The sequence below is a fragment of the Neomonachus schauinslandi genome, chromosome 5 (genome assembly GCF_002201575.2).
Source record: "Neomonachus schauinslandi chromosome 5, ASM220157v2, whole genome shotgun sequence".
Taxonomy (NCBI): domain Eukaryota; kingdom Metazoa; phylum Chordata; class Mammalia; order Carnivora; family Phocidae; genus Neomonachus; species Neomonachus schauinslandi.
Genome location: NC_058407.1, coordinates 20,099,562 through 20,121,722, shown reverse-complemented (window position 1 = coordinate 20,121,722; position 22,161 = coordinate 20,099,562). Strand labels below are relative to the sequence as shown.

Here is a 22,161-nt window from a genome sequence, read left to right as displayed (position 1 = left end):
GCTTTTAGATTTGGCATATAAAGCCAAAGTCAAGATTATTCTTGGTAATTTCTTAAATCTTAAAGTATGGCACTAGTGAGATGTTATATTTTAGGGTTTTTTTAAAGCTATATGATGAGAAAGGAATAATAGACTCTTGCATGCATAATAAGCAAGCTGTATTTGAACAGATAATTCCATATACTCCAAAATGAATATTTAGTGTAGGTCAATAAATAGGATAATTAAGCCTTCACATTCATATTCTTTCTGTTTCCTGATCTGTCTTTCTCTCCAGCTGGCACTAAATAAGCTAATCAGATAAAGGCCGGGTGTTTCTTCACTTGGGCCATAAACAATCTAAATCTTTGTAAATTCTTAGACATGTTTTTCTTGTTTCCTTAGAATCCACAAGTTAGTGATAGCCAATGCTGTCATTGAGGATGAAGGTGATTATGTATTTGCACCAGATGCTTACTCTATTACTTTGCCTGCCAAAGTTCATGTTACTGGTGAGTAGATGAATCATTGCAGAGTTTTGTGCTCTTGCTTTGTTGTTGTTGTTGTTTGCTTATCTTGGAAATATAACACATTCAAAACTGTGATATTTAAAGAAAAAGTACATGAATTGGTATGTCATTAATCATAATAGTTGATTATTAAGAAGTCTTATAGTGAAGTTGTTTTGCAAGGTGCCAGGCACCAACTACTTTGACTTCTCCTATATTCTTTTTGGCCAGATAAAATGTTGGTTACTACCAATATTTAGCACTAGCAAAATACTAGCCCAGATATTCACATGGAAATGATTGTCTGATAACAAAGGCCATGTTTAATATTCTAGATCCTCCTAAGATCATCTTGGATGGTCTTGATGCTGACAATACAGTGACAGTAATTGCAGGAAGCAAGCTTCGTCTTGAGATTCCCATCACTGGAGAGCCACCTCCCAAAGCCATTTGGAGCCGAGCAGATAAGGTTTGTTTTACTTACACACACACACACACTGCCCATCCCACTTCCTGCCTTCCATTAGTCAGATAAAAAAAGAAAGCAAATATATGTACAGGGGTTCAGTGTAGATATAATTCCTTTTATTAAGAAAGATTACTGATTTTCAGGCAAATATAATCATCATTCATTTACTTTTCATATTCCTAACTACTTACTATGTGACCAGGCAAGTGTGTGTGTGGTGTGTGCGTGTGTGTGTGTTGCTGTTTGTTTTTTCACCAAGCAAGTTTTTATGTACAGTAAACAAGATCCCGTTTTTCACTCTTTCTTTTAATTCTTTTTTAAATTTAAATTCAATTAATTAACTAATAATGTATTATTAGTTTCAGAGGTATTTCAGTTTTATATGATACCCAGTGCTCATTATATCATGTGCCCCCCAATGTCCATCACCCAGTTACCCCATCCCCCCACCCATCTCCCTCCAGCAACCCTCAGTTTATTTCCTATGATTAAGAGTATCTTATGGTTTGTCCCCCTCTCTGATTTTGTCTTGTTTTATCTTTTCCTCTCTTCCTCTATGATCCTCTGTTTTATTTATTAAATTCCACATATTAGTGAGATCATATGATAATTATCTTTCTCTGATTGACTTATTTCACTTAGCATAATACTCTCTAGTTCCATCCATGTCATTGCAAATGGCAAGATTTCATTTTTTTGATAGCTGAGTAGTATTCCACATCTTCTTTATCCATTTATCTGTTGGATCTGGGCTTTTTCCACAGTTTGGCTCTTGTGGACATTGCTGCTATAAACATTGGGGTGCAGGTGCCCCTTCAGATCACTACATTTGTATCTTTAAGATAAATACCTAGAAGTACAATTGCTGGGTTTTGGGTAACTCTATTTTCTACTTTTTGAGGAACCTCCATATTGTTTTCCAGAGTGGCTGCACCAGCTTGCATTCCCACCAACAGTGTAAGAGGATTCCCCTTTCTCCACATCCTCGCCAAAATCTTGTTAATTTTAGCTGTTCTGACCATTGTGAGATGGTATCTCATTGTGGTTTTGTTTTGTATTTCCCTGATGCCAAGTGATATTGAGCATTTTTCATGTGTCTCTTGGCCATTTGTCTTCTTTGGAGAAATGTCTGTTCATGTCTTCTGCCTGTTTCTTAATTGGATTACTTGTTCTTTGGGTGCCAAGTTTGATAAGCTTTATAGATTTTGGATACTAGCCCTTTATCTGATATGTCATTTGCAAATATCTTCTCCCATTCTGTCAGGGTAGTCTTTTGGTTTTGTTGACTGTTTCCTTTTGCTGTGCAGAAGCTTTTTATCTTGATTAAGTCCCAGTAGTTCATTTTTGCCTTTGTTTCCCTTGCTTTGGAGATGGGTCTAGCAAGAAGTTGTTGAGGCCGAGGAGGAAGAGGTTGCTGCCTGTGTTCTTCTCTAGGATTTTGATGGATTCCTGTCTCACATTTAGGTCTTTCATCCATTTTGAGTCTATTTTTGTGTATGGTGTAAGGAAATGGTCCAGGTTCATTCTTCTGCGTGTGGCCCATTTTTCATTCTAATAGGTTCAGAGAATGAGGTGGAAGAGAAATAGACAATAAATTATTAAATAAATAAATGAGCAAAATCACTTTGGATAGTAATAAGTGCTATGAAGATTTTTTTAAAAACAGGGTAATATGATTAGCACGTGATTGGGAGGTAAATAACAAGAGTCTCTATGAAATACAAGGAAACCATTATATGAAGATTAAAGAAAAAAGATTTCCAGGTAAAGTCAATGCAAGTGCAAAGGACAAGATGAGAGGAGAAAATGAGCTTGATGTGTTGAAGGAGTTGAAAAAAAAGCCAGTATGGCTGGGTCAGAGTGAATGAGGAGGAGAAAAATAGTAAGGTTGGAGTGGTAGAGTAGTACAAGCTCAAGTGTCACTCTGTGGCTCCCTATATAAAATGTATTATGGGCAGTAAAACTATTCCATATGATATTATAATTATGGACACCTGTCGTTATAGATTTGGCAAAACCCACAGAATGTATTACGCAAGAGTGAACCCTAATGTAAACGTAGGCTTTGAAGGGATAATGATGTGTCAATGTAGGTTCATCAGCTGTAACAAATATACCACTCTGATGTGAGATGTCAGTTGTGGAGGAGATTGTGCATGTGTGGGGAAAGGGTATGTATGAGAACTCTCTGTACTTTCCATTCAATTTTCCAGTGAGTCTAAATCTGCTCCAAAAAATAATTTTTTAGGGCACCTGGGTGGCTCAGTCGGTTAAGCATCCAACTCTTGATTTCAGCTCAGTTCATGATCTCAGGGTTGTGAGATTGAGCCCCGTGTTAGGCTCCATTCTGGACATGGAGCCTGCTTAAGATTCTCTTTCTCCCTCTGCCCCTCAACCCCACTCTCTCTCTCTTTAAAAATAAATAAATAAATAATTTATTAACCAAAAAATGAGTTTCTGTTTTCTGGAGAAAAAAAAAAAAAGGACATCATTGAGCTTTGGGACAACTTCACCAGTAAAATATATGTGTATTTGGAGTCCCCAAAGGGGACAGAAGAATATGTAAAGAAATAAGGGTCAAAATTTTTCCAAATTTTATAAAAAATAAAATTTCAGATACAAGAAGCTCAATAAAATCTAAGCACAAGGAACATTAATAAAACCACACCAAGACCCATTATAATCAAATTGTTCAAAACCTGTGATTAAGAAAAAAAGATTTTTGGATGCCTGGGTGGCTCAGTCGGTTAAGCATCTGCCTTTGGCTCAGGTCATAATCCTGGGGTCCGGGGATCAAGTCCCATGTAGCCCTCTCTGCTCCGCAGGGAGTCTGCTTCGCCCCCTGCCCCTCCCCCCCACTCGTTCTCTCAATCTCTCTCTCGCTCTCTCTCTCAAATAAATAAATAAAATCTTTTGAAAAAAAGATTTTTAAGCAGACAGAGAAAAAAGTCACATTAAATATACAGAAACAAAAACAAGAGTGATAGCAGATCTCTCTAGAAGCAAGGCAAGTGAGAAAACAGTGAAGGAACATCTTTAAGGAATAACTGTCAACCTCGATTTCTATGAATTCTAAAAAATTCTACAAATTCTAAAAAAAAAATCAACCTAGAATTCTATACTAAGTAAAAAATAATTTTCAGAAATGAAGGCAAAATAAAATTATTTTCAGATATATAAAAGCTGAAAGAAATCATCACTGGTAGACCTGCACTACAAGGAATGCTAAAAGAAGTCCTTAAGTCAGAAGGAAAATGATGCCAGACGGAACATTTTCACAGAGGAACAAAGAGCATCAGAAATTATAATTACATGGATAAACATAAGAGTTTTTTCTTATTATTTAAATCTCTTAAAAAGATAATTAACTGTTTAAACAAAAATAATAACCATGCACTGTGGTGTTTGTAACAAAAGTGTAAGTAAAATTTATGACAATAGAAACATAAGGTCAAGAGGGAGAAATGGAAGGTAAGAACTAGGAGGGTCGAAAGGGAGGTGTGCTATTGTAATATCACGTGATGGCAGGCTGAAAAGTTAAAGATGTGTACTATAAGCCCTAAAGGAACCACTAAAATAATAAAAAGTTATAGCTAATAAGCCAACAAAGGACATAATATGAAATCACAAACAATATTTAATTAATCTAAAAGAAGGCAGGAAAAGAGGCATAAAGAAGAGATGAGACAAGTAGAAAACAAATAGCAAGATAATAGAATTGCAAAGAAAAATAGATAAATTAGAGATTTCAGTACCCTTCTCTCAGTTGATAGAAGATGAAGACAGGGGCACCTGGGTGGCTCAGTTGGTTAAGCGTCTGCCTTCGGCTCAGGTCATGATCCCAGGACCCTGGGATTGAGCTCCACATTGGGCTCCCTGCTAGGCAGGGAGCCTGCTTCTCCCTCTCCCTCTGCCTGCTGCTTTCCCTGCTTGTGCTCTCTCTTTCTGTGTGTCAAATAAATAAATAAAATCTTTAAAAAACGAAGAAGAAGAAGAAGACAGACCATCAGTAAGGATATTCCAGATTTGAACATTACTTGATTTAATTAGCATTTATAGAATACTCAACTGACACATGCAGAATGGGTATTATTTTAAAATTACATATGGAAAATTTCCAAGATAGTCCGTAAGTCTCAATAAATGTAAAGGATTTAAGTCATGCAAAGTATGTTCTCTGATCACAATGGAATTAATTAGAAATCAATAACAAAGATTTCTAGAAAATTTTCAAATATTTGGAAACACATTTTTCGGAATATATCATAGATCAAAAAAAGAAACCACAAAGGAAATTAGAAAATATTTATGAGCACACCACATATCAGAATTTGCATAATGCTACTAAATCAGTACTAAATAGCCCCATATCAATTAAAGAAATGAAATTTGTAGTTAAAAACCTTTCAGAAAGAAAATTCCAGGCCAAGACGGCTTTATTGGAGAATTCTATCAAAGATTTAAGAAAAAGAAATACCAATTTTACACAAACTCTTTCAGAAAATTGAAAAGAGAATAGGAATATTTCCCAACTCATTTTTGAAGCTCAGTTATTCCCTTATAGCAAAACCAGGAAAAGACATTAGAAGAGACTATAAACCAATATCACTCATAAACATAGATGAAAAATTCTAAACAGAATTTAGCAAATCAAATCCAACAATATATAAAAGGAATAATACATTATGACCAACTGGGTTTTATCCAGGAATGCAAAGATTGGTTTCCCATTTGAAAATCAATTAATATAGGGATGCCTGGGTGGCTCAGTTAAGTGTCTACCTTCAGCTCAGGTCATGATCAAGGGTCCTGGGATCAAGTCCTGCATCAGGCTCCTTGTTCAGCAGGGAGCCTGCTTCTACCTCTGCCAGCCAGCCCCTCTGCTGGTGCTCTCTCTCTCTCTCTCTGACAAATATATAAAATCTTTTTTTAAAAAAAGAAAATCAATTAATAAAATTCACCATATTAACAAACCAGGAAAAAATAAGCATGATCATCTCAAAAGACAGAAAAACATTTGACAAAACCCAACATTCATTCCTAATAAATATCTCTCAGAAAACTAGGAAGTAAAAGGAACTTCCTCAACATGAAAAACAAAATCTGTGAAGATCCTACACTGATCATTATACTTAATGGCGAAAGACTGAATGCTTTCCCCTCTCAGATCAGGAGCAAAAGAGAGATGTCCATTCTCACAACTTTTTTTTTTAAGATTTTCTTTATTTGAGAGAGAGAGAGAGCATGCGTGCAAGAGAGCACAAGAAGGGGAGAGGGAGAAGCAGCACCCCACCCTCGACACGAGGAGGGGGCGCTCAATCCCAGGACCCTGTGATCATGACCTGAGCCAAAGGCAGCCACTTAATGGACTGAGCCACCCAGGTGCCCACCATCCTCACCACTTCTATTCAACATTGTACTAGAGGTTCTAGCCAGGGCAATCAGGCAAGAAAAAGAAATAATGGATATCTATATTGGAAAGGAAAAAATAAAACTGTACTTTTTGTTATTATAGATGACATAATCGTAGATGTAGAAAATTCAATGTAACCTACAAAAAATCTACTGTCACAAATCTTCACAGTAGCCTTATTTATAATTTTTTTAAAGATTTTATTTATTTATTTGACAGTGAGAGAGAGAGAGCAAGTGAGTACAAGCAGGGGAAGCAGCAGAGGGAGAGGGAGAAGGAAGAAACAGGCTCCCTGCTCAGCAGGGAGCCCAACACACGGCTCGATCCCAGGACCCCGGGATCATGACCTGAGCCGAAGGCAGATGCTTAACCAACTAGCCACCCAGGAGCCCCAGGAGCCCCAGGAGCCTTATTTATAATATCCAGAAACTGCAAACAACACAAATGTCCATCAATAGGTGAATAGATAAGCAAATTATAGGATATTCACACAATGGAATGCTACTAGCAATAAAAAGGAATGGATTATTGATATATGCAACAACTTAGATGAATAATTATGCTGAATGAAAGAAGCTGAACAGCAACAACAAAATATTTCTAAAAACTGGCAATACCAAATGCTTATAAGGATATGGAACAACTAAAGACTCATACATCACTGATGGGAATGCAAAATAGTACACTGACTTTGGAAACAGTTTGGTAGTTTGTTTTTTTTTAAGATTTATTTATTTATTTATTTGAGACAGAGAGAATGAGATACAGAGAGCATGAGAGGGAGGAGGGTCAGAGGGAGAAGCAGACTCCCTGCCGAGCAGGGAGCCCGATGCAGGACTCGATCCAGGGACTCCAGGATCATGACCTGAGCCGAAGGCAGTCGCTCAACCAACTGAGCCACCCAGGCGCCCGGTAGTCTTTTTTATAAAGGTAAACATGCACTTACCATACAACTCTACAATGAAATTACTAGGTATTTACCCTAGAGAAATGAAGACATACGTCTGCACAAAAACTTGTACATGAATGTTTAGAACAATTTATTTATAATTGTCAAAACTTGGAAACAACCCAGAAGTCCAATTGTACAAACATACAGTTTGTACTTGCATAAACCAACTGCACATGGACTATAGAATAGGTTACTATTCAACAGTGAAAAGGAAGGTACTAGTAATACATGCAGTAACATGGATGAATCTGAAGAGCATCATGCTAAGTGAAAGAGGATAGATCCAAAAGTCTACGTACAGGTTGAGTCCTTTATATGACATTCTAGAAAAAGGAAAACTAGAGAGACAACTAACAGGTTGGTGTTTGCCAGGACCAAAGTGTGGAGTGAGTGAGTTGACTGTGAAGGAACATGGGGATACTGTTGGGGGTCACAGAAATGGTCTGTATCTTGATTGTGGTGATGGTTACATAATCACACAAATTTGTCAAAATTCATAGAACTCTATGTCTAAAAAGTGTGAATTTTACTCTATGTAAATGACAGCACAATAGATAAACAAACAAAATATAGAAAACTAAAGAAAATAATATAATACTACCCTAAATAAATATTTTTCTCTTCACATTAAAAAGAAAGCAGAACATCTTTTATAATCTTAAGATTAGAATTTAGCTAATCTGAGGAAATTTTGTTCAATTATAAAACAGAAGAATTATGAAAACTATAAACTATCACAGGTATTCTTATTGTTGTCACAATCTTTTGTTATTGAAGATGTAGGAGTCCTAATCCAGACCCAAAAGAGTAAAGAGTTAATTTAATAGTTATTAGAAAATTACCCAGTTTCTAAATTACCTTGACCTTCTGTTTTTTTCATTGTATACTGGCTGTTCGTTGTCATGTAAGAGATATGACCTAAGAATCAGAACATTGGAATGCTGTTTTAAATTTCTGGTTTAAGAAAGAAAGAAGGAGAGAAGTGAAGGGGAAGAAAGGGGGGGAGAAGGAGGAGGAGAAAAAAAAAAGAAAGAAAATATAATGGAAGGCCCAACCTACCCTGTCTTTACTTTGGGAATTAGATGTTCATTCTTTCATGTCCTATTAGAAGGGAAAAATCAATACTTAACAACTTGTATAGAAAATCGGCATTGTGGTCTTCTTCAACCCTTTTCAGTATTTCTAAATTTTCAAGGCATATAAGGAAATAAGCAAATCATGATTATTTCCTGATATGAATTTAAGTGTTCTAATTTCACGTCCAGAGAGACTCCTCTCCTAAAATAACACTTCTGCTGTCATATTTTTAGTCCTCCAACTTTCTCTTTGGTGAGTTCATGGTTAGTGGGCTTTTGAGACAAATCCCACAGCTTTCTGCTGTGTAATATGGAATGTTAATACTTTTGTCCTTAGGATTGGTGGAGGATCACACTAAGAACATGTATTTTAGGCATTAGCACCACATCCAGCTTAAGTTCTAAGACACTCTGGAGTAGTCCTTGTCATATAGGTCATGCCATATTTTGTTTCGCTTCTTCTTAGGCTATTACAGAGGGCAGTGGCCGGATAAGAGCAGAATCTTACCCTGACAGCAGTACTCTGGTCATTGATGTCGCTGAAAGAGATGACTCTGGTGTTTACCACATAAATCTGAAAAATGAAGCTGGGGAAGCACATGCAAACATCAAGATTAAAGTTGTGGGTAAGTCCTCTGGGTCAACAAACTTCTAGAATCAAGTTGACATGTCCATATCCAGAGTAGACTTTGGCAGCTCTTGGTTCTCTTGGCTCTTCTGGGTAGCCAACAATGAAAAACACAGTATAGCTGTATTTTATAAATCACCATCTTTCTACCTTTGCCACTCGTTTCCTTTTCTTTCCTTTCCTTTCCTTTTTTTAAAATGTCCTTCCTGGGGTGCCTGGGTGGCTCAGATGGTTAAGCATCTGCCTTCTGCTCAGGTAGATCCAGGGTCCTGGGATCTACCCCCACGTCGGGCTCTCAGCTCAGTGGGGAGTTTACTTCTCCCTCTCCCTCTATGTCTGCCCCTGCTTGTGCGCTCTCTGTCTCTCTCTTTCAAATGAATAAATAAAAATCTTTAAAATTTCTTTCCCTTCCCTTCCCGCCCTTCCCTTCCCTTCTCTTTCTCTTCTTTCTTCTTGCCTCGAGGTCCAATTGCAGGAATGCATAACTAAGGTTAGCCATTTGGGGCTGTTGGTCATTAGCTCTCCACAGTTATATTCCCTTTTGGTGCCCTCTAAACTCACTGAAACACAATTGCTAAACAATTTCCATCATCACAATCATCGTAGAAGAGTAAGATCTTTATTAGTCCTTAGATGACCTCCTGAGTACATTATTCCTAAGCCTGAAACCAAGTGAAATGAGTCCAGTGATTATTGATGGCCCAGTTTCTCATGGTCTCTTCATCTCACTTTATTTTTCCCTTAAGAAATATATTTCAAATGGATCAGAAACTAGGGTCATTTTATCAGGCACTGAACTATGTTAACAAGACATGGTCACTTGCCATTTTTGACTTGGATTTCTACCAGTCAACATCTTGATTCTTCCAACTGACTTACAACAATTAGTCCTTGACTCAGTTCTGCTAAAAGTTCACTTTGTAGTTAAAAAAAACAAAACACAAAACAAAATCACATCTGATATTTAGGCAATAATTTCTTAGTTGCTATTTTCAAAGTAAAGGACAAGTGTCTTGAGTTCCATATGGGGCTTGTTCTCTAATGTTGTGACACTAGTTTAAAGGACTTGAATACATCATTATTTTTATCTTTTTTGGGCTCACCTTCCCTTATCTCATATGGAACATGACTTTTTGCCTAAATTAGTTACTATGTGCATTTCAATAAGAATGGAAAAGTATTCATGGGGTGCCTGGGTGCTCAGTCGATAAGCGTCTGCCTTCGGCTCAGGTCAGGATCCCAGGGTCCTGGGATCGAGCACCACATCGGGATCCCTGCTCAGCGGGAAGCCTGCTTCTCCCTCTCTCACTCCCCCTGCTTGTGTTCCCTCTCTCGCTGTGTCTCTCTCTGTCAAATAAATAAATAAAATCTTTGGGCGCCTGGGTGGCTCAGTTGGTTAAGCGACTGCCTTCGGCTCAGGTCATGATCCTGGAGTCCCGGGATCAAGTCCCGCATCGGGCTCCCTGCTCGGCGGGGAGTCTGCTTCTCCCTCTCCCACTCCCCGTTTGTGTTCCCTCTCTCGCTGTGTCTTTCTCTGTCAAATAAATAAATAAAATCTTAAAAAAAAAAAAATAAAATCTTTAAAAAAAAAAAAGAATGGAAAAGTATTCAGAAAAGAATGTTTCAATGATTATCATCAAAATCTATTTTCCAATTAACATTTTTATTTGTGCTCTCATATACTCTTATTTTATTTTATTTTTTAATTCTATTCTATTCTATTCCATTTTTTGTTTGCTACAGACATCCCTGATCCTCCAGTGGCACCAAATGTGACAGATGTGGGAGATGATTGGTGCATCATGACCTGGGAACCTCCTGCTTATGATGGAGGGTCCCCAATCTTAGGTAACTACATGTTTGTCTGTGGAACTGCCGGTGGAGTTGGAATCCTCTTTATGCTCATTAGTATAGAGCACATTTTAAAATATTGCATTTAGAAGAAAACCTACCATACGGTGACTTTAAATATCCATTCAAATTGAAATATATTTTGGAATTCTCTGTAAATACTTGAGATTTAAATAACTCTGATGAGTATCATCTAACTGCCTGTCCTCTTTTTTGTTTGACATTTACATTTAATATCTAATTTTGCAACATCTATAAGTCTAACTTTAAATTGTCCAGTCAGTAAATGTCTAGTTCCATAGAACTATGTCCATGAAGAAATTTCTTTTAGAGGTAAATACTTAGAAGAATTTGCTTCCCCTATGGAACAAGAATTTTTTCTACTTGAAACTCACAAAACTAGTCATTTCCCTCTTCTTATCTACATTGTTGGGACTCGGAGCCAAATCTATTACTCAACTATAGAAAAGGTATAAGTTTCTACAGTCTACATATCTGTGATTTATTTTTCTCTCTTCTCTTCCTGTACAATTTTATCGTATTATTTTTAATATTTTAATATTATATTCTTTTTATCTATATCCTATGACATTGATATTTGTATTCCCTATAATCTCTCTCAAACAACTGATGGAATAAGGTGGCCTAAAAATATATGCATACTTGACTATTTCACTTAGGGTGCTAAGAATATGGGAAATCTTAAGAATTCTAACACCTGACAAAGTTTAATTTTGGAGACCATGGAAAAACCTCAGTTTCCATTTTGTGTCACTTGCAGGATACTTTATTGAGAGGAAGAAGAAACAAAGCTCCAGATGGATGAGGCTAAATTTTGATCTCTGCAAAGAAACAACTTTTGAGCCCAAGAAGATGATTGAAGGTGTGGCCTATGAGGTCCGCATCTTTGCGGTCAATGCCATTGGCATCTCCAAGCCCAGTATGCCCTCCAAGCCTTTTGTTCCTTTGGGTGAGTCAAGAGAGATGCACCTCTGTCATGCAAATCATTGCCCTGGCTTGTGACTGCTATCTTCCAACCTCTAACTGGAGCAGACCTGGAGGCTTCTTAGAGTGGTGGGTGAGCAGAAGTTTGGAGGCAGGAGCAATTTTCTAAGAAACTGAAAAACAACTTTGGTAGAGTTGAGTGTCTTCATAACGTAGAACCTGGAATTTATTACCAGAATTTCAATGAGAGCCATAGGTGGCTCTGGTTGCTATTTCCAGCTTAAAGCACTTAGCTGAGCCCCCTGACACATGACCACTCCCCATATGTCCTTCTGAAGGTATACCCAGCACCTAGGTGTAATCATTATAACCAAAACAGAGACCACTACAACAAAGCACACTCAAAAACTAGTCTCTTCACTTTACAATCACACTTTAAATGTTATCTAGTGATCCAACGCAGTCAGTTGGTAAAGACAAAGACACCAAGATAAGATGTCTCTTTTTTTGATAGTGAAGTACTTTTTTCAATAGAAAGAAGATTTAGTACAAGAGTTTGCACTTTAAAGTTAGAAGGTTATGGAAAATTTACTCTGGATTATTAGATCTCAAACTTGGACTTTTTCAACTTCCTTGGCCCTCCCAGCCTCCAACACCAACCTCCCGAACGGGAGGGAAAGTGTGGCAGTGTTTCTAAAATTTTCTATGCCTAGCAGATCTTTGCCTTCCACACAGCATATGCTTGAGGAGTATTCACTGAATTTTATTAAGACATGGGCCTGCTGTGTACATTTTTATTTGTATCCTAGTTCGTTTTATCACCGCTTGTGCTGTAACACCATAGTTAATGATGTCTTCTGTTTCTCTCTCTCTCTCTCTCTTTTTTTTTTACCTTTGAAGCTGTAACCAGCCCTCCTACCCTTCTGACCGTTGACTCTGTAACTGACACCACTGTCACGATGAAGTGGCGGCCCCCAGACCAGATTGGTGCAGCAGGTTTAGATGGCTATGTGCTAGAGTATTGCTTTGAAGGAAGTAAGTACAACTGGTAGTTAAAATGAATACTATCATCAATAGGTGAGATACGCCCCCGCCCTTCTTTTGTTGCTCATTCTTGGGAAATCTCCTTCCAACTGAAAATGACAACAAGCAAAGGTCATCCTTATACGGTGGATAAAAACTTAGCCTTTCTTTGGTACTTGATGCTAACAAATGGAGATCTCAAAAATATCCGAGCTAGTCTGCCAGATCAGACAACATGAGAGTTCTAAGACATGGGAGGAAGGGAGTCTGACAAAACTTCGGAGATTTCCACTTCTTGAATTGGTGGAACAAAATTGTACCAAGCAACGTAAGTCTAGTTAGGATGAAGCAAGTTGGAAATTCTAAACTCTATACTGAGCAGAGGTCAGTTATCAAAAGTACTGCTTATTTCTAGGTAATAAAGAGAGTCTATATATTTGGTTAGCTGGTGATCATCCCCCGCCTTCCTAAAGGAAAAAAAGAAGAAGAAGAATTAAGGACAACTTTCAGTGCTTAGAGGAAGCAGAATTCAATCCCCGAGGGTGCTTGTGATAGGTTTGACGTGTGACAGAACTTGTCTTGGTATAGAAAAATTTAATCACTTAAATTTAAGAGGAGAAGAGAAACAGGCAAAAAAAAAAAAAAAAGTTAATAGAAAAAGAGAAACGACACAAGAAAATATGGGCCAGAGTGTACCTAAAACCAAAAATGATGTGAAGTTCACTGAAAGCCTCTTGTGTTTTTTGATTTCCTGCTTGACGTGATTTGAAAATCAGCGAATAAAACGGCCCCAGTTTGAACTCAGGCTCCACTCTAGATGACGGTAGGTAAACAGTCCACCGGGGAAGCTTGTTCCTATCTCCACAAATGATAGGCCAAGATTTAACCTCTAAGAAAACTCTTTGGACCCCAAACTTTAACATGGATCTTACATGAAGGAAAGAGGCTACCGAGCACATTTGAGAAATCAGGAATGTGAACACAAGGGCACCTTTCCAGGAGGAAGACTTCTACAGAAAAGAAACTTCGTATGAAGAAAAAAACTGCTGAAAAGGAAATCCCAGGCCCTTGGATCGGGGCATCCCTGGAAATGACCACCACTGGTGTCCGTTGTGGTTGCGAGGGAAGAAGAAGGGGGTGGGGGGGCAGGGCAAGGCATCCTGGTAACAGTTCCATTTTCATGTGCTCAGCTCACAGAACACTCTGCTTGATTTCTCCAGGGCTTAGAAAGCCACTAACCAAAACTGGTGGGGACATTATGAGAAAGTTCCCAGGTATCCCAGCATGGGAGGGAGGTAGTATTACTAACACAACAGTTAAATTCTTGAGTGCTTCAAAATATGGTGTATTCCCATTCCATTCCTCCTCCCCCTATTTCAAAAAATCCTGAGTATTCCACTCTGTTATTTATATCACCCCACCAGCAAAATCTCCCAATCTTACATGTGATGTGGCTGCTGAGCACGAATGTTTGTATATGTATGAAACAGAGCAAATTCTTTACTCTTTTCTTTCTGATAGGTTTAAAAAGTAAGAAGATACAGCAAAATGATAGATGGCTGTCATTTTGATGTTACCCACCTTAGATAAAATACAACGAAGTGTATTTTACATAATTCTGTGTGTGGTCTGTGTAGATATATATGTATACATGTATATACATATATATATGTACACAGTCATTATTATGTATATATTTTGCCACATAACGTTTTGGAATTAGCTTTCTATGGAAGTTCTTTCATAACGTGTATATCTTTCTTCTTGCAGTCTTTTCTTTCTTTATGTGGCTGCCCTATTCTTCATTCTTTTTAATGGCTGTTGTCCTCCAGACTAATTTTCTGTAGTGTTTAATGCTTTTAGATATGTCAGGTTTTATTCTGTAAGAAAATTCTTTCTTTTATAAGATAGTGTGTTGGTTTTGACTCTGCCTTTCTCTTGTTTTTGTTTTTTCGGTTTTTGGGTTTTTTTAATGCCTGCAGCACATTACTCTTCTTTGTTGTCTTCCTTCACTCTAGCTCTTTCTTTTCTTTCTTAAAAATTCTCCTCGTGTATCAAATAACTTTCGTATTCCTTCCCCATCCCTCAGACACCATTTTCTTTCTCCTGTTTTCCTCAGTTAAAGTCGTTCAGAGGTGAAGGGATGGGCTATTTTTTGTTCCCCTCTGATCTTGTTTCGTCCTGTTTTCTCTTGAAATTTCTCCTTTACTAGTTCTTCACTCTTTCAAGCACGCTTTCTCTCTCCTATTTTCACTTTCTCATCAACTGCCTCTTCACTACGAAAATATCAGCACGGTAGCTCCCAATCTGACCATTGGCTTAAAGACATACCTCTTTTTCGATGTCCTATTGAAATTTTTCAATTTTTATCAGTCCGCATGCCCTCTCAGCCACCAGGATATTCTGCTCCCTGTTTCTTCTCCCTGATACTCCTAGAACGGATGGAATAAGAGAGAGGAGAAGGTTCCAGGGGTTTCCACTCCCCTGCTCCTCTCCTGAGAACGTAGAAAGGCATCATCCTAAACCAGTGCGGTATACCCACAACTAGCCCATGAGCCAGCAACATTCCCTCCACCCCATGTGGAACGCAGGAACCCAGGCAGGCTCAATTTGTTTCCTTGACTGCAGAACTCGTTGCTGTGGCAACAGTGGGCTGCCTCCAGAGCTGCTGGGAAGACAGGGCTGGCTTTATCATGAGTGCCCTCACTCCCGGCCTGTGAGGATTGAACTCCATAGTGGGAGCACTGTGTTCCCTGGGTACCTAGGAGGACCCTCCCAGGCGGAGGGGGCAAGGACAGGTCAAAGGATAGACTGTTCCACTGTGTGTTGCTTCTCTGTGGAGTCCAAGACCTGCTCCTCCTTTCTCTTCAGGGTCTTGCTTTGTTCCTCTCTACCTCTTGTTCCCACAGCTGGAAGTGCCAACCTCTTTTCTCCTCCTCTTCTCTGTGGCAGATGACTCAGGACAAAAACCACAGTCTGAACAGAGCAGGCTGTGGCTCTCCTGAGGAACTCCCCCTCTCCCTAATGTGTTTGGTCTCTTCCGTCACTGCTCTGAAGACAAATATCTTTGCATACTTTGCATACTTTACTAACAGAGAATGCTGACTACTGATACGATATTCTTCTGGTGTGAAAGTGGGTGTCTTTAATTAATTTTAATGACGGATTCTCAAAGGTACATCAGCAAATCAGTCTGATGAAAATGGGGAGGCTGCATATGATCTACCAGGTAAAGTATTCTGTGAAAGCTTTCAAACTTTCTTATTATATGATAAAAGTTTCTGGGAATGTTCCATGACCAAGCATGAAGTACACCTACTACCCACGCACAAAAAAGCCCTTAGAGATCAAGGGGTGGGCGGGCAGTGAGCTAATAATGTGGAAAGCAAGCGTTCCCCCTCCCCGCCCCCAGGGCATAATGCATAGAAACTTTTAAGAAGTTGAAATATTGCAAACCCCTCTCTTGATGTTATAGACAAAGCTACCAAAACCTTTTAAAAATATAAACATTTTTGATCAAGGTAAAAGAATTATGCCAATTCCTTATGAGGTCTTGGCTCCTGAGCCGTGTTTCCTTTTTGCCATGGATATTAACTTCTTGTTTCATAAATGGGAGCATGATCTGACTCCCTGGGCCCATAATAGTGCCTCATAATAAAAAAACAGCTAAGATAAAACAGAGAGATTATATGACTATAAAGGCCTGTGTCTCTCATTCATAAGAATAGCATTTTCCTGTTCTGAAGTTTAACATATGTTGGTAGCTAAATGTCATGATTATGTCAATCCTTATAAAACTGAATTGGAATAAAACTGCTACAAAATTCCTAGGGACAGTTACTGTGATTCAGGAAAGTATCCCCAACTGTCCCCAAGAATTCAGATACTCTAGTGTTATAGTATCCTGAATAAGAGGTTTTTCAGAGATAGCAGAATCTGATTATCCTTCTTCCTGTCATTTACATTAGCCATTCTAGACTATTTTTCATTTAACATGAAAAATGCTCACCCAGGGCGCCTGGGTGGCTCAGTTGGTTAAGCGACTGCCTTCGGCTCAGGTCATGATCCTGGAGTCCCGGGATCGAGTCCCACGTCGGGCTTCCTGCTCAGCGGGGAGTCTGCTTTTCCCTCTCCCGCTCCCCCCCTCTTATGCGCTCTCTCTCTCTCTCTCAAATAAATAAAATCTTTAAAAAAAAAAAAAAGAAAAGAAAAATGCTCACCCATGTAGTATGACTCCAGACCAAAATCATATTTCCTCCAACTGACTTAATTATGAGTCAATTACTAGTTTGGAGCCGACTGTACCAGTGAGGATGATTTCTTTCTCTAAACACAATTTCTCCTTCTTTTCTTTTTCTTTTCTGGATTTTAGCTGCAGATTGGATAGTTGCAAACACAGAGCTGATCGACAAGACCAAGTTCACCATCACAGGTCTGCCTATGGATGCAAGGATCTTTGTGCGTGTGAAGGCTGTGAACGCGGCAGGTGCCAGCGAGCCGAAGTACTACTCCCAGCCCATTCTGGTGAAAGAAATCATAGGTAGGTGGCAAGACTTTCAAAATTTTGTCTCCATTGCCAACATTATTTGGTTTTATGTTTCAACCCCCTTTTTTTCCCTCCAAACTTTCTATTTTGCTGTCACTCCTTTGATGTATTGTCAATGCCCCTGGGAGTTAGGAACGAACAAAACAGCTCCTTTCCACCAGTGTGGAGGTCAGCTCAGGGTTTGTAACTCGGTATGAGGACCAGTTAGTTAACCTCACCGGGTTCCGCGAGCCATCCCTGGCCGGGCGGCCGATTCCCATTGAAGAGAGGGAGCATGAATGCAGCCGTGCAAACAAACAGCCGCCACATGGCTCCGATGGGTCTGCAAGGCCAGAACCATCTTCATAATGAAATGGACACATTAGTTGCCCTTTTCAATGTTTGACATCTGCACTGATGGTGCACAAGTGATGGTGAGTAAAACTGCAGGGGCCTCAGCATAGACTCAGTCAGTGCCACCAAACTATGCTAGTTATTTCTGTCTCCCTCACCACCTTGCACTCACAGTTAAAATAAAAGGGCCAGCTTTGCCTCGTCATGCATGTTCTTTTTTTTTTTTTTTAATGATTTTATTTATTTATTTGAGAGAGAGAGAGCAAGTGAGACAGCATGAGCAGGGGGTGGGGTAGACGGAGAGAGAGAAGCAGACTCCCTGCTGAGCAGGGAGCCCGATGCGGGGCTCGATCCCAGGACCCCGAGATCATGACCTGAGCCGAAGGCAGACACTTAACCCACTGAACCACCCAGGTGCCCCACCTCTGCATGTTCTTTTTTTTTTTTTTTTAGGATTTTATTTATTTGTTTGACAGAGAGAGACACAGCAAGAGAGGGAACACAAGCAGGGGGAGTGGGAGAGGGAGAAGCAGACTCCCCACCGAGCAGGGAACCCGATGTGGGGCTCGATCCCAGGACTCTGATATCATGACCTGAGCCGAAGGCAGACGCTTAACAACTGAGCTACCCAGTCATCCCTCGGCATGTTCTTGATGAAGCATAAACATTATTAATTTTATTAAACCTTGGTCCTTGAGTACACATTTTTCCTATGTCTATGTGGCAATGAACTGCAAAGTAAGAGGCCTTACACTGCATACTGCAGTGCAGTGGTTGTCTCTAGAAACAGCACTTGTGCAACTGAGTGAGAGGCTGAACTAGTGACCTTCTTCAGAAAATTCCATTTTTACTTGAAAAAAAAATGGCTATTTGGCAGGCATTTTGTAGAATATGAAAACAATAAGCCTGCCACTTCAAAGAAAACAACTTATAGTATTTGTTGTCAGCATTTCAATGAAAAAAAATGTGAGCTTTCAAGCAAAAGTTAGAATTTTGGAAAACTTATATCCACCCCCATGGACTTGACAGCTCTCAACACTTATAACTATTCTCATTAAGTGGGCAGTGGTATTAATGAATGTAATTTTTTGATAATGAATAATGGAATGTGTCAACATTTGGAAGATCTACGTAATTTGGTGAAGTAATATTTTCCAAATGACAAATACATGTTAAAAATATGCATGGGTAAAATATATATTAAAAATGTAAGCTAGACCAGCGGATTTTAATGTAACAGGGTGTGAAGAGTTAATTGAAATGGTTTCAGATTCCACATTGCAGCTCACCTTTAAGAAATTACAATTTATCATGTTTTAGTGTAGAAGCAAAAAGGAATATCCAAAATTGTCTAAAAAGTTTATTAAAATATTTCTTCTGGCTGTGTGAAGCCAGATTTTCTTCATTTAAATGACTCCAACCTATATAACATATTATAACAGATTGAAGGCAGGAACAAATAGGAGACTCCAGATATCCTCTATTAAGTCAGACATTAAGTAGATTTGCTAAAATATAAACTAATGCCATTAAAATGTTATTTATGTTTTTATTTTTAAGTGAATAAATATTTCAAATGTCCTGCTTTAATTTCTAATATGGTAAATATTGATAGATACAGCCCACATAAACAATGGCTGAGCAATTGCTTTTTTGGGAGGGGTCCTTGTTAATTTTTGAGAGTGTGATAAAATACTGAGACCAAAATGTTTGAGAGTTGCTGCTCCAGGGGAAAGAACACTGGACTGGGGGCCTGGATATCTGGGTCCTAGACCACCTTCTGCCACAGTCTCATGTTGTGGCTGCCTGAAACCTTTCGGAAGTGAATTGTGGGATGGATGGATGGATGGATGGATGGATGAAAGAAAGCATGAAGCTTGCACATTTTCTTAGTAGATTCTGGAGACAGCCTTTATAAGTTGAATCCTGTTTTCATTAGGTATTAGCCATGTGACCTCAGGCAAGAGACTTGATCTTCCTGAGCCTTAATTTTTTCATCTGCAAAACGGAGATAATAATAATACCTGACCCATCAAGAGGCTGTGAGGATTAAATACATTGATCCATTTTGCTGCTTAACAGAATGCTTGCCACATAATAAGCTCTCTATATGTGTTAGCTTTTATTATGATAATGGTTTACTACAGAATCTGGCTGAGTTTCTTTTTCCTCATATATAAAGCTAGGGAGCTAGGGGATCTCCAAGTTCTCTTCCAGCCCCAACATTCAGTAATCATCATCATCATCATCTCCTAAAGTTTATTGAGCACTTATTATGCTCAGCCATTATGCTAAATGCTTTACATGGATAACCTTATTTAATCCTCACAACAATCGTACAAATTAGATGCTTTCATCATTCTGATTTTATGGAAGAGTCTGAAACCAGAACCCCTATATATCAGATCTAGGACTCAAACCCAGATCTCTGATCTGAAGTCCATGCTTCTGATCATAAGCACTCAAGGCTGACTCTAGCTTCTAATCCTGGCTATGTCACCAAGGGCAAGTTACTTAACCTCCTATGCTCCTGTTTCTTTATCATGAAGTAAAACCATACCTATCCTACAAGGTGGCCTTGAGGTTTAAATTAGTCCCCTCATGAAAAGTATTTAGTCCAGTGTCTGTCACATACTAAGCACTCAAATGATGAGAACTGCTTCATCCCTGTGAGCCTCTGAGCCTTTGACTCCCTGCTTCTGATGGGTTTGTAACAACATGTTCTAGTATCTCTATGGTGTTTAATTAATGATGTCAATACATAGTGGGCTAGAGCCACCTATTGTACCTCATAGCCACACAGGAAGAAAGTTACTATCCAGTTCCAACAGAATTACCTAAATAACAAGTGCGAGGTGCAAAAACTTTTTTTGTTTTGTTTTTTTTCTGGTGAGAAAAAATAAGCAGTCATACCAGCTAATGTGCTGCCTATTGATCTTTTGTGGAGTGTTCACTGGAGAGTACACTTGCTGTTAGAAACTATGAAAAATATATGTAAGGTCCTAAGAGAAAATTTGGTGTTTTTCTATAAAGTTGCTTTAGACTTCTAATGACTATAAAAATAGGAAGTTGCCATAAAATCAAGGAGGTCAAGGATAGATTCTGTTGAGTCAAACTGTGAAAACATTTCTGCTTGAAGAAAATGTTTGGAACCAAAGTTACTGTACATTATCTGGTAATGGCACGTCTAAGATTTTACTGTAGAGACGTCAGCACAAGGCTATCCCAGTGAGTATCATGCCAGTGTGCTTCTGTAAGGCTATTTCCAGTGTACTCTACTGATCACAAAATTATGCTATTCTCCTCACTCAGAGCGTCCAAAGATTCGCATCCCAAGGCACCTGAAGCAAACTTATATCCGCAGAGTTGGAGAAGCTGTCAATCTGGTTATACCTTTCCAGGTAATAATTTAGGGTCACTTATTTTCTCTTTCCAGTGCTGAGGTGTTTAAGAAGTAGAAACAGGTACTCTAGCACTTCAGCTCATCATGATTCAGGATTTCCTCAGAGGAAAAGTGGATAAATAATGCAAGAGATTTGGGGAGTGAGTAAACAATCTCGTGCTTGCTGAGGAATCTATTAAACTGATAGATTTTCCTTCTGCATGAGGTGAATGACACCTAGGTTGGACTGGTCTGAAGCTCAGGGACTAAGGTTGGGCAGAGAGAAAATACCAAAGAGATGCCAAAACAAGAAATGCTTAAAGATTCTGGCCCTGCACATCTATAATAAAACTAGTCTTCATTTTAAGTGAAGCTCTTGGTGTAACATTCAGGAAAACAACATGTACGTACTTCCCACAATCACTCCAAGCCAAAGGAAGAGGGATAACTGAATGTTGAAATCTTGATGCTACTAACTAAAAGATGCAAATGTTGTTAAACATTGTTCCAGCAAAAGAATCTGTTGTTTACAAGATTAACCAGGCTTCACCTACAGTAATCAATTTTGGTCTCATACACACACACACACACACACACACACACACTGCACCACCACCCCATTACTTGCTGGACTCTTCATGCCTCTAGACAGCACTTTTCAATATAACTTTCTACAATGATGGAAATGTTTTATAGCATCAAAGTCCAATATGGTAGCCACCAGCCAAATATGAGCACTGAGCACTTGAAATGTGATACTTGGAACCAGTGCAACTGGGAAGATTAATTTTTCATTTTCCTTAATTTAAATTAGTTTCAGTTTAAATACCTATATGTAGCTTGTGGCTCTTATCTCAGACAGCATGGCTCTAGAATTAAAATTTAGGTCTCTGCACACATTTGAACACACACACAGAGCTCATTCAAACCCACGCTACCATGCATGACAAGCAAGCTAAAGGACAGCCAGTTCAGACCACCCTCATTGCACTTGGGGCCTACAGCTTAAAAGAGGCAGTTACCTTCTACATCTAGTGTGTGAAATCAGAAGGAAA

General features: G+C 38.8%; 1 protein-coding gene across 1 annotated transcript in view; it reads left to right on the top strand.

The window, feature by feature from the left end:
* The window catches only part of MYBPC1 (myosin binding protein C1), a 74,760-nt gene that overhangs the window by 38,230 nt on the left and 14,369 nt on the right, over positions 1-22,161 (top strand). The window contains exons 15-23 of the mRNA XM_021687690.1: positions 385-491; positions 824-957; positions 8,865-9,024; positions 10,770-10,874; positions 11,659-11,847; positions 12,723-12,857; positions 16,021-16,074; positions 17,218-17,385; positions 21,037-21,125. Coding sequence (XP_021543365.1) covers positions 385-491; positions 824-957; positions 8,865-9,024; positions 10,770-10,874; positions 11,659-11,847; positions 12,723-12,857; positions 16,021-16,074; positions 17,218-17,385; positions 21,037-21,125 — 1,141 coding nt within the window. The remainder of the gene's footprint in view (positions 1-384; positions 492-823; positions 958-8,864; positions 9,025-10,769; positions 10,875-11,658; positions 11,848-12,722; positions 12,858-16,020; positions 16,075-17,217; positions 17,386-21,036; positions 21,126-22,161) is intronic.